The sequence below is a fragment of the Trichosurus vulpecula genome, chromosome 8 (assembly GCF_011100635.1).
Source record: "Trichosurus vulpecula isolate mTriVul1 chromosome 8, mTriVul1.pri, whole genome shotgun sequence".
Lineage (NCBI taxonomy): Eukaryota > Metazoa > Chordata > Mammalia > Diprotodontia > Phalangeridae > Trichosurus > Trichosurus vulpecula.
The window spans coordinates 148,121,862-148,135,003 of record NC_050580.1 but is presented as its reverse complement, the minus strand read 5'-3'; the positions used below and the strand labels follow the sequence as shown (position 1 = coordinate 148,135,003).

The window sequence follows — 13,142 nt, the reverse complement described above, 5'->3', positions numbered from 1 at the left end:
GTTTTAGTGTATATTCAACTTGTTTATTTAGGGACTGATCTCCAGTTTATAGATTATCTGCTCTACTGTTGATTCTCTTCTTTCTTCTTACTGTTTCCTTTTCTTCTGTTGCAGTACTTATTAGTATCTACACTAGAGAGCAGAGAGCAAAAAAGAAGAGGTTGTGTAATTCCATTTGATAAAAATTGTTGAAAACAATGCTTAAATTAGCATTTGTAGAATTTGCACAGTTAGAAATGATAATCAAGAACTGGTTGTCCTTTCTTCATGTGGTGGATTTACATAAATTCTTATTGTGAATTTTATCAAGGAAAATTTTATTTCATAAAAATTCAAAATGTTTTAGAATTTTAGAGTTGGAAGGGACCTTAGTGGTCATCTGATCAAACTTCTACATATTATAGAAATTCTTTCTACTGCTTCTCTAACAGGTTATAATCTAATTGTTTCTTTAATATGTCTGGGGCAAAGAACATATTATTTCAAACATTGTCCGTTCTATTTGTGGACTGCTTGAATTGTTAGGGAGGCATATTTCAGTAACTTCTTTTTCCTAGTTCTGCCCTATGGAGCTACATAGAATAAAGCTAATCCTGTTTCCAGAAGGCAGACCTTCAGATATTTTAAAATATCTATTGTCCTGTTCTGAAATCTTTTTTAGACAAACATCTCTAGTTCCTTAAACTGTTATTCAGATACTATGCCCTCAAATCTTCTCCCCAGCTAGGTGACGTTCCTCTCAAGTTTGTGAATGTTCCTCTTAAATGTGGCAAACCTAACTGAATGCAGTAATCCATATGTGGAAAGACCAGCACAGAGTATGGCAGGATTCAGTAAACTCAAGCTTTTTAATAAGATGTGAGTAGAAATTAAGATGGACTGCTTAAGATAGTCCTGGACTATCCTGGATAGTCCTCCTTTGTCCTGGACACTGTCTGTATTAATGAAACCTAAATTCTGAATAGTCTTTTTTTTTTTTGACAGATATCACCTTGTCTATTCATTGAGCTAACAGTCAACTAAAAATTCTTTAGGATTATTAGACCTATATGAGACCTTAGAGATTACCTCATTGAAACTTTGAGTCCTTGAAGCTAGGTGGTCTTCTCTTCCTGTGCAGTTGACTTTTTTCAACCCATGTGAAGGTTTTTCTTGCTTAAATTCAGTCCATCTTTAGAGCCATTGAAGGACTTTAAGAATCATGAATTTTGTTGTCCAACATAATAGCTATCTTTCTCAGTTTTGTGTCAGATGATGTGAAACCTTGCCTGCCATGTTTTTATCCAAGTAATTGCTAAAATGTTGAGTATAATAGGATCAGTGACAGCATCCTGTATAAACCACTAGAGCTCTCCCTCCTACTTGACTTCCATCAATTAACATTTTGGGTACTGTTGTTCAACCAGTTATGAATCCATCTAACTTCATGATCACTTCTTCCCTATTTTTTCATCTTGTCCACAAGAATATAAAAAGTAAGTTTGTCATATAACTTGCTGAAATCCAAATATATGTCTACAACATTTCCCTGATAAATGGTCTAGCAACCCATTCCAAAAAAGGAATTGTAGTTAGTTTGCTATGCTTCCTTCTAGTTGTTATCATTTCCTTTCTGGGTGTTCACAATCCATTTGATTGTTTGTTCTAGAATTATCCTAGAGATCATCATAAAGCTTGGTGATACATGGTTTGTGGAATTCTCATCTTTTCCCTTTTAGAAAATTGAGTTAATAATTGTCCTTATCTTGTACCTCCCTTGACCTACACAGTTTCTCCAAAATTATAGATAATTTGGTAGTAACACAAAGAAGTTCTTAGAAAAGTTCAGGATATAATTTATCAGGACAAGGGACTTGAACAAGGGACTCAGTATGTGTTTGCTTACTCCTTGTAGTTTCATTCCTCACCTCTGTCTATATTTTTCGATCATTTCTAGTTTCAAGGTAATTTTCTTGATAAGGAGTATTGAATTCAGATAATTGACTAGTGGTTCTTTGTTGCTTATTAAAATTATACCATCAACTCAAACCAAGGGCTTTTTTCCTTTTCTTTTTCTTATAGGTGACCTACAAAATCTTCTTTCATTGTACTCAGTGCCATAGTCTTGTGTTCTCTGACACTAACAAGCTTTTAGGGCTGAGACAGTGGCTCAGAGAATGTTCTTGGGGACTTAGTATATATTGATTCGGGGCACATCTTTTCATTACAGCTTTCTCCTATGTACCTTATGCAGCATACACATGTATACCCAGAATATCTTGGGAACATATAGATAACACAACTCTTATGATACTGTTTGTAGCAATTGGGGAAATAACAGAACATGCAAACTTGCAAAATGATAGGCTCATGGGTCCTAACATCCTTGCCTATATTGCTTAGCCACTTTCACAAGCTTTATTTTGATTTCAAGAACATTTCCTTTAATCACATTATCTCTTTGAATGCTCCCATCTTTGTCTTTGGAGATAATTTCTGATTGTATTGCCACAATCTTATTCTGAGAACTTACCGTTCTTTTTTTGTGAGTCTTTGGCTATGGAATTAGGAAACCCCACCCCCTGTTAATTATTTTAATGTATACTTTCCTAAAGTCTAGAGTATGTGTCTGACTGTGCCTTGAATTCTCTGATTTGACTACTATGACATGGCCATATTTTCCCAACATTCCTATTCCTTTAACTTCACCAATTCTTGATCAGTACTAAGTTTAGAGTAACAGTTAATTTCATTGTTGTTACTAGATGCTGGAAGGTAAAGGTTGTTAAGAAAAGAGCCCAATAATTTGTAAGATGTCCTCTTTTTTTAGAATGAGATATCTAGCAGACATTGTAGCTGAATTCCCTTATCATTACTGTTATTGTGCCTCAGTGCCAATTTTGTGATCTTTTTGAAGTAAGCATCTTCTTCTCCATTCATTTAGGCAATCTATAGCATATTCCTACAGTGTTATTACCTATAGACCTTTTAGGTAGAAACTGCATTGTTTGATTCTTTAATTTTTCTTTTTTTTTTTTCCCTCGTCCATGCTCACATCTAGGAACCCAAACTAGCTTTTGAAGATGTGGATGCAGCCGAGTTATACCCTTGTGTAATGTTCTACAGTAGCAATCCTGGAGAAAAGGTATTTTAAAATTGTATTTTTATACTAAGGGGAATAGTTACTGGCTTTGGTTGTCACCAATTTTTGATATAATTTATGAATTTGTGTAAATATTCTCTTTTCTTCTCTTCTCCTCTCCCTTGCCTCCCATCTTTTCCCCTCTAGCTCTGGAACCAGTAATCAAATCAATACCAGCTTTCTTGGAAACGCTATTATCTCTTAGTTGTCCTGTGGCTCTACTTATGACCCCTGTGACTTCCTAGTCCACAATACCCCTCCCCTCCCTGGCCACTACTTCCTTTTGAATTATTTTTGCTTATTAGAATGTAAGTTCCTTGAGTCTAGGACTATCCATTTTTGTATCTGACAGCAGTTAATAAAGTGTATGGCACATAGGAAGCACTTAAATGCCTTTTTTGCTTATTCGTATTCTCTTATATTTGATGAAAAAACAAAGACCTATTTAACTAGATTTTCATACAGTAAATAAAACGAAGTAACTTAAAAGTGTTTTATTTTGGGAAAGTTGTATTTATTCTTTGACTTCTGAAGTACCATTTTAAAAAGGTTCTTTTCAGTTCATTACACATTCACTAGTATGCTGAACCAGTGAATCCCCTTTCTAAAGTACTTCATTTATAAGTAAATTTTTTGTGAAATATGGTTCATTATCACTCATACAAATGTAAAACCCATAAACATTAGAAAACTTTAAAATGAAAAGTAAATTATTGTTTTGGTTTCTGGTTGAATATTGAATTGTTTATAGAGCATTTAGGTGTAGACTTGGGCCAGGGATAGAATTTGTATAATCGTTGACAGCATTTCATGATTCCATGTTTTAATTTTCATTTTCTAGTTTATACTATACCATTATTTTTTATTGAATTTATGTTATGACCTATCTAGAGGACATTTTTGGCAATTTTTTTCTCCCCTGCTCATTTTGTTAAGCATAGTGGCTGGACATGTATAAAATACTTAATGGTTGCAAAATATTTCACATTGATTTAAATTTTTTCCTTGCAGACCCAGTATGAGGTAGATTATGTAGTAAATCCGTTTTGCAGATTAGGTTGTTGCCCAGTCTTTTCAGTCATGCCCAACTCTTGGTGACCCCATTTGGGGTTTTCTTGGTCAAGATATTGGAGTGGTTTTCTGTTTCCTTCTCCAGCTCATTTTGCAGATGAGGAAACTCAGACAAGCAAGGTTAAGTGTCTTGCCCAGGGTCATACAGCTAATAAATGTCTTGAGTTCGGATTTGAACTGAGGTCTTCTTGACTTTAGGCCTGGCACTTTATCCACTGTGCCACCTAGCTGCCCTACCAATCAGCTACCTGAAATTTTAAGTGACCTTTTAAAGGTCACATAGTGATAATGATGATGATAGCTAACATTTTACATGGCACTTACCATGAGCTAGGCATTGTGTCAAGTGCTTTACAATTATTATTTCATGTCATCTTCTCAACAACTCTAGGAAGGTAGGTGCTATTTTTATCTCCATTTTATAGATGAAGAAATTGAGACAGATATTAACTTGCCCAGGGTCTCACCGTTTGTGTCTATGGCTGAATTTGAACTTGGGTTTTTCTGATTCCTGGTCCAGCACGTTATCCACTGTGTCACCTAACTGCCCCAGAATAGCAAGTGAGGAATCTTTCTGGGACTTGATCCCGAAATTTTCTAACTTGGATTCCAGTTCTCTTTCTGTTTTTCCAATGACATGCTTTATTCTGAATGGGAGGCTTGAGTTTTTATTGCTGATCCAAGAAGAGAATTTCATTGCTTAGTAGAGATGCTGATTTTAAATATGGATGGAATAATATTTGATTTCTCATGTCCTGTTATTTAGATTTTTAGTCATTTTGGTAATGTCAGGTAGATGCTTTCTTTTATTTTGAGGTTACTACTGTTTGTTACAATTAAAGTTTTTAGAAATTTGTGAGATGTGTAAAGTCCCTATTGTGTCTTGAAAGAAAGCACAGATCTTTCTTCAACATTCAAGGGCTTAGTTTGGTATTAGTGTTCAGATTTTTAAAGATTTTAATTCCATTATACATATATATGTACACACACACACACACACACACACACACACACACACGCAACCTCAAAATTGAAAATAGTTGAGTGTGTACTCTGGATTATGTGGATGACTCTAATGTAGTAACTCTTGTAACATCCTAAACCATGATATTCTAGTTTTCCTAAGTGGAATCATAATGTCATAAGGACTAATGAAAGTAATAGGAGACCTCTTTTCTCCTCCCCCGCCCAAAATTAGGTAGGAATTTCTTAGGGAAGTAAAATTGTACATCATCTTTCCATGATAGGAGGTAACTTTTTCATGTATATTTTGTCCATAAGATTGGCCTTGAGGGGAGGAGAAAAGACCATTTAACTCCTCTTACTTTAGTTCTTCCTTATGACCTTCTAATATTTCCATTTGGGTATACTAGAACGTAATGGATAGCATATTCCCAAAACCATTGAACCAGAGCCTACATAACTTGGAGTACATATTCAATTATTTTCAACTCTAAGATATTTCTTTCTAGTCAGTAAACTTCAGAGGTGTATTTGGGATATTAATCTAGCTTAGTAGGTAGTTGGTATAATGAATAAAGTTCTGGTCTTGTAGTCAGGAATACTTAATTCAAATCCTGCCTCTGCTGTTTACTAACTATGTAACCCTGCACAAGTTACGTAATCATTCTGTTTCCCTTTCCTCATTTATAAAATGGAGATTATATTGAATGGCACCTACCTCAAAGTTTTATTGTGAGGATAAAATAAAATATAAATAGTGTTTTACAAACCTTAAAGCCATGTAAATGTTAGTTATTAGGAATTTCTCAAGTAGTGAAGTTCAGAATTCCCATTCTTTAATTCTTAAATCTTGCAAGAGAACCTCATGATTGACTCTTGTGTGGTAGTCTTAACTGAAGTGTTTAGATCTCACGGAGATTGGCCATGGAGCAGATAGTCATTCAGGATATATACCTTGACCTCAATTCACTTTTAGAATAGACTTAGATTTTATGGAATTGTTTCAGTTTATTAGGGTTCCCAAGCCATGGAAAACTTGTGTAGCCAGGTAACTTTCACTCTTGAACAGGGAATAATAATCCAGGGCCCCTGGAAATAGATTTCAGGGGGTTTTTGAGCTTGGATGGGAAAAAATTACATCCTTATTTTTTGCTAACTTCTAACTGAAATTTATCATTCCCTTCAATTATTTGAAAACATTATGTTGAGAAAGAGGTCCATAAGCTCCATCAGACTGCCAAAGGGACCTGTGACACAAATGTTAAGAACCCTTCATCTAGAGGACATGAATGCTGACTGGCAGATCTGACATAGTTTCTTAAACTCAAGAGGTAAACCTCACACTGTAGCTTAAGTAAACAGTCAAGATTAAAATTCATGATTATAGCTTTGGTTCAGCAGTGTACTTAACATTTTGGAATGGTAACATTTCTAGTTTTTATGACCATTGTTAATTTAACATTTGACTAGTCTCTTTCTCTTTTTCTTTAGGTGAAGATCTGTGATATGCAGATGAGAGGTACGCCCAGAGACTTGCTTCCTGGAGATCCGATATGTAGTCCTGTGGCTGCAGTGCTCGCTGAGGCCACTATTCAACTTATCCGTATCCTTCATCGGACAGATCGGTGGACACATTGCATAAATAAGAAAATGATGGAAAGATTACATAAAATTAAGATGTGCACTAAAGAAACTGGTCAAAAACTAAAGAAAAGTCGCTCAGTTCAAAGCCGAGAGGAGAATGAGATGAGAGAGGAAAAAGAGAACAAAGAGGAAGAGAAAGGTAAACATAGTAGGCACGGTCTTGCTGACCTCTCTGAGCTGCAGTTGAAGACACTCTGCGTAGAGGTGTGGCCTGTGCTTGCAGTGATAGGTGGAGTTGATGCCGGTCTGAGAGTTGGAGGTCGATGTGTTCACAAGCAGACTGGGCGTCATGCCACTTTACTTGGCGTGGTCAAAGAAGGTAGTACATCTGCCAAGGTCCAGTGGGATGAAGCAGAAATTACTGTCAGGTATGATATATTCAAGTAAACTTTGAATAATTGAACAAAGTATCAGCTATAGAAAATAAGTAGTATACATTTTAAATGAGATACTAATGAGCTTTTACCTTTTGAAAAATAGTTTTGTTGTTAATTCTGTGATCTTAGGTGATCATATTCATTTGTGATCAGAGGATAGTTGAGTGTATCTGTGTGTCTGTGTCTGTGTGTCTGTGTTTTTAGGATTGCCATCTTACTTGCAGGTATTTTCATGAATGAGGTAAGTAGTTTAAGATTTAACTGTACCTCCTATTTCTAGTATTTATTTTGGTCATTTACTTTCTGATCATTTCATGTGTTTCATTCTTAAGTCCATATGTGAAAAGAAGAGAAGGGAAAGGTAAGACGGATGGGGAACCTGCAGCCTTGACCTCAAGGCCACATGTGGCCTTCTAACTCCTTGCGTCCAAATTTTACATACTCCATTCATTAAGAGGATTTGTTCTGTAAAGTTTGGATTCAGTCAAAGGGCCATATTTGATGACCTAGAAGGCCACATGTGGCCTCAAGGATGCAGGTGTGTCATGTCCCCATTCCCCCCCACCCCCATAGGGTAGGAGAATTCAGATTTGTTTATTACATGATAGCTTAGTAGATCCTTGATTTGGGGAATAGGAAAATTTGAATTGAATTTTGGATTGTGATTTTTCACTTATTTTTGCTTTACCTTGCCTCTATTAACATAGACAATCAAATTATTGTTTTACATGTGTAATTATATCCTTTACTGAGGAAATAATTTGTGTAGAAGTGAAAGATTTTGAGTAGAAATGAAAATGACACAATCTATAAAATTATTAATAATTGTTATTATTATAATTAATAAATGGACCTAAATGTATGTGTATGTGATTTTGAAAAGCCGAATTTATGTGTCTTTTGTATAAGTCCTGTGCTCAAAAGAAGTTTCTAAGCTACCTTGAACTTCATCATTGAGAGAGTTTCACTACAGATTTGTTTTATATAGCTCTCTACTTGGTAATTGAATCTATTCTTCCTAATGATGCTTGAATCATTCTTGAATAGAATAACCTCCTGGCTTTGGAGTTTTGTTGCTAGTAAGAACAGTGGATAATCACCCTAAGGGTATTACAAAGCTATTTCTTTTACCTCACTTGAACTTTGCTACAACCCAGTAAGGAGATACTAAGGTGGTATTATCTCCATTTTATAGATGGGGAAATTGAGGCTTATAAAGAACTTGAGTGACTTGCTTATGATTGTATAGCCAGTAAGTTCTAGAGGCAGGTTTTGAAGCTAATCTTTCTCTTCTGACGCTGAGGCCAGAGCTTTTCTTTTTCACTACACCAGATTGCCTTTCACCTGATAATTTCTATTTAGACTGTGTAGTTTTAACGTTTGCTTTGCTTACTTCTCCTTTAAGTTTTATGCTTATCTTACAATAGTGTTTGGGAAAGCCTTTAAATAATAAAATAAAATTGTATTAATCATCTTTCTCAAGCAACCTATTTATGATAAATGTTAGCTCTCTTTATAGGATCTCTTATTTTGAAGAATGGACTCCATTTAAAAATATGAGTTTATTGAAATAGTAGATGATAACCACTATTCAGTTTATCCTACTACCTGTTGCTATATATATTTGAGATACCAAATATGGGCCTGACATCCATTTGTGTGTTAACTTGACATAGAACAGTGCCTAAATCAGTAAAACTTGGGAAATGAGTCAAAAATTTTGTGAAATTACAGTATTCTTTAATTTCAACAAGTTCTTATGAGATATTTAAAATTTAAGAATCTTATAAATGGCAAGCTTTAGCTTTAGAATAAAAGAAGTGAATTTTAAAGTGAAATATTTCTGTAAAGTTGGTAATGAACGATTACAAAAGAAATAAATTAGGTATGTTAGATGAGCCTTCTGATTACGTGATAATTTGTATTCATTGTTGAAAGCATGTGCATGTCTCATTGCCTTTGCATTTAGCATCACATTTCCCCTTTTTCTGATCATATTCTTATTCCTTTCCCTGTTTGCATTAAATTTTAAAGACTTCTAGTTCATTTAAATTATTCTCTATTATATGCATTATGCACCTTATTTTTGTCTACATTATTTCCTGTACTTTCCTCCTGTCTATCCCTCACTTGCTTCTTCCTGTGTCATTCTGATCTTTATTAAAGCTTCCCAACTTTTTGGTCGCCTAGTGATACTCCATTGTATAATCTGGAACCCTGTGAACCGCTGCCCTTTGATGTTGCACGATTTCGTGGATTGACAGCTTCTGTGCTGCTGGATCTCACTTATCTGACTGGCATTCATGAAGATATGGGCAAGCAGAATGCTAAGAGACATGAGAAGAAACACCGACATGAATCTGAGGAGAAAATGGATATTGAACAGAAAACAGAAGGTGATCCTGCTTCAGATGGAAGAACAAGCTTAAGTTCTGATGATGTCAAAAGTCATGGCGCTGCAAACTCCAAGTCAGAAAGTGAAATAGCTTCATTTTCTTTAGATTCAACACCACAAAGTACTGAGTCCCAACACCAGCTAGTAGAAGGAAAACGAAAAAACCATGAACATACTTCCAAAAATCACGACATTGCTCAATCAGAAATAAGAGCTGTGCAGTTGTCTTACCTCTATCTTGGTGCTATGAAATCACTTAGTGCTCTTCTCAGTTGCAGTAAGTATGCTGAGTTGTTATTGATACCCAAAGTCCTCGCCGAAAACGGCCACAACTCAGATTGTGCAAGTTCTCCAGTTGTTCATGAAGATGTTGAAATGCGTGCAGCTTTGCAGTTCTTGATGCGACACATGGTAAAAAGAGCCGTCATGCGTTCTCCCATTAAAAGAGCTTTAGGACTGGCAGACTTGGAAAGAGCTCAAGCTATGATCTACAAATTAGTAGTCCATGGTCTTTTGGAAGACCAGTTTGGTGGCAAAATCAAACAAGGTATATTTTCTATCATCATCGTTACTGTTGTTGTTATTGTTGGTAGTAGTAGTAGTGTCCTGTAATTTATTTATAATTACACAAATTGTTATCACTAGAATAATCATTTTTCTATAGTAATTATCTGTTACTTTTTTTACGCCCAAAAGGCTTCTGAACTGTTCTTCTTTGTTACTTTTGTACTGTTGGTACTACCACCTCATTTTTAGAGTTGACAGTATTCAGAGCATTTTTACATATGTTATCTTATTTCACCCTTACAACAGCACAGTGTTATTGATTGCCAATGTCCAAATGAGAAACTGAGATTTTGAAAAGTTGTGCCTTTGTTTAAGGCAAATTCAGAACTGGAACCCAGATGATGATTTTTTTAAAAATTATTTAAATGCATGTATTAGCACCAGATAAAATTTCATTTGGGAAAATTGAAATTTAGCATGCTACAGAAAGCACTGTTATTTAATGATTTGATTTCAATATAAAGTATACTATTGAAAATTCAAATACATTTGATTTCATTTCCATTAGCTGTATGTAACATATCAAAATTAAATGGGATTGTATTTATAAGACTGTCATCTATCACTTTATAAGATGAATTATAAAATAATACTGAGTCTTTTAGGTTTGAGATTATAGCTTAAGGAAATAGGTGGGGAAAGATCTCTATACATATTCCTAGATTTTGAGGTGAGAGAGGACCTTAGAAATCTAATCTAGCACCTTCATTTTACAGATGGTGAAACTGAAGCCAAGAGAGAGGAAGTCAGTTACATTCAAGGTTACATTCCTACTTGGTGACAGTCAAAACTAGAAATCAGGGGGTCTCCTTATTCCAATTTCAGTACTCTTTCCAGTGTGCCACACTGTAGTAGTTTCAATTGGTACCATGTGCTACCTGATTATGAAATGGTGACATAGAAACTCCATTGAAATTGTTCATCATAGAACAACCTGTTGATATGGCAAAGGTTATTTTAGTTGTAAAAAACCACACACAGTTCATCAGTCAACAATCATGAGTCTTGAAAGAAGAGAGGGATTCTTTGAGATGGAGGTGAGCTCAGAAGGAATGCATTCCAGCCTTGGAGGATGGGCATAGAGGTGGGATTGAGTTCATAATTGCCCCTTCCTTAGGTGATGGGGGGAAAAATAGAAAAAAAGATTGGAAGTATTGAAACACCCTTAATTTTTATGTAGAATATATAGGTTCAATCTAGCTTTTATAGCCTTATGACCTTTATATGTCTTCATTTTTTGTTTGTAGACTAAAATGCGAGACTAAATCAGAATGCCTGGAAACACAGTCAAACATAGTTGAGTCAGACATCTTTAAAACATCTACCAACTCAAGCAAAAAACTAGATGATTTTATTGAAGAAAATCTCCTTTTTAAAAAGCCAGTATACTATTATAAAGTGTTTTATACATTAATGTGTGCATGGTATAGAATACAAGTTATAGTTTAAAAAGATATTCATGTCAATACAACATGCATTTTTCTGTGAATATTTATTGATGGCTTATACTTTTAGTAAGTGGTATGTTAAGAACTTTTCAACAACTTAGAATTTGAAGTTAGTTGCCATTTTTCCTGTTCATTGTCACTTTTGAAAATATTGTTTCCTCATGTCTTTCATAAAATACTTTTTTTCTAGAAGTTGATCAGCAAACAGAAGAAAGTGATCACACACAGCAGGCACAGACACCAGTTACCACTAGTCCTTCAGCTTCCAGTACTACATCCTTTATGAGCAGTTCTTTGGAGGATACAACTACAGCAACTACCCCAGTAACTGATACTGAGACGGTACCTGCCTCAGAGTCACCCGGGGTTATGCCACTTAGCCTTCTCAGGTAGAAAATGTAATTTCTAACCTATATGCTGCTGATACATTTGGTTCTGAATCATGTAGGTTATTTTTTCTTGGGAAAGTATACTTGGCTAAAATCTAAATTGTAGAATTAAAAAATTTCAGTGCTGAGAGGATATTTAGAGATAGTCCAGTATCCTTCTGCCCTCTCCACTTTACAGTCGAGGAAACTGAGAACCAGAAGTTAAGTGATTTTCCGAACATTGTTCAGTTCAGTTTAAATATTTATTAAGCAGATACTTTGTTCAAGTGTAGCTGCGGGGTAGTGAATAAAGAGCCAGTCTTGGAGCCAGGTAGCCATGGGCTCAAATGTCACCTTTTGATACATACTACCTGTGTAATCCTGGAGTAGCCTACTTAACTTCTCAGTATTTTGGTTATCTCTCTAACACTGTGAGCTATAGGGAAAGTAGAGGGAGCTTGCTCACCTAGACGTTTCATGTATCAGGAAATCACAGGTCCATCCACTCTCTGTCCCTGTTCTGGGAACGCAAAGACGGATAAGATAAAAACTTAATTTTGAACTACTTATGATTTAATGGAGTGAATGAATGAATGAATGTCAAGGCATTTATTAAGCATTTAGTTCATGACAGGCACTCTGCTAAGCTCTGGGGATATGGAAAAACAAGGAAGTGAGAAGTCTGTCACTTTCTCCAGTCCTCATTTCACATCACTTAGACATTTCACATCATCCCTTGTCTGGCATGAAAAGGTATCCTTTCTCTCTGCCAAGGCAAATACATATACCCTTGATATCATCCACTGTTGTCTTCTCCAACAGATTTTGCCTCAGTTGTCATCTTTACTCTACCTCTAAATCTTTCCTTCTCTGCTGACTCCTTTCTGCTTCCTACGTACCTAAGAATCTCCAACTTAACTCTTCTCACTCTCTTCTAACCCGTCTTCAGTCTGGCTTGCAACAAACCCTGTTATTTAGTTGCAACTGCCTTCTTCAAAGTTACCAATGAATTCTTTATTGCCAAATTTAATGATTCCACCCTCACCTTCTTGATCTCTCTTCAGGAAGGTCATTTTGGTTGTGATAAAAGGATGGATTAAAGAATGTATAGTTTGGAAGTAGAGAGATCACATTGGAAACTCTTTATTCATCTTAGTGAGGGGAGTTGAGAGCCTGAGCTAGGGTTGT

At 35.4% G+C, this 13,142-nt stretch overlaps 1 protein-coding gene across 1 annotated transcript in view; it reads left to right on the top strand.

Annotated features, from left to right (window-relative positions):
- Nucleotides 1–13,142, top strand: part of HERC1 (HECT and RLD domain containing E3 ubiquitin protein ligase family member 1) — a 222,590-nt gene that overhangs the window by 126,423 nt on the left and 83,025 nt on the right. Inside the window, exons 36-39 of the mRNA XM_036734758.1 lie at nucleotides 3,041–3,124; nucleotides 6,647–7,167; nucleotides 9,343–10,118; nucleotides 11,777–11,975. Coding sequence (XP_036590653.1) covers nucleotides 3,041–3,124; nucleotides 6,647–7,167; nucleotides 9,343–10,118; nucleotides 11,777–11,975 — 1,580 coding nt within the window. The remainder of the gene's footprint in view (nucleotides 1–3,040; nucleotides 3,125–6,646; nucleotides 7,168–9,342; nucleotides 10,119–11,776; nucleotides 11,976–13,142) is intronic.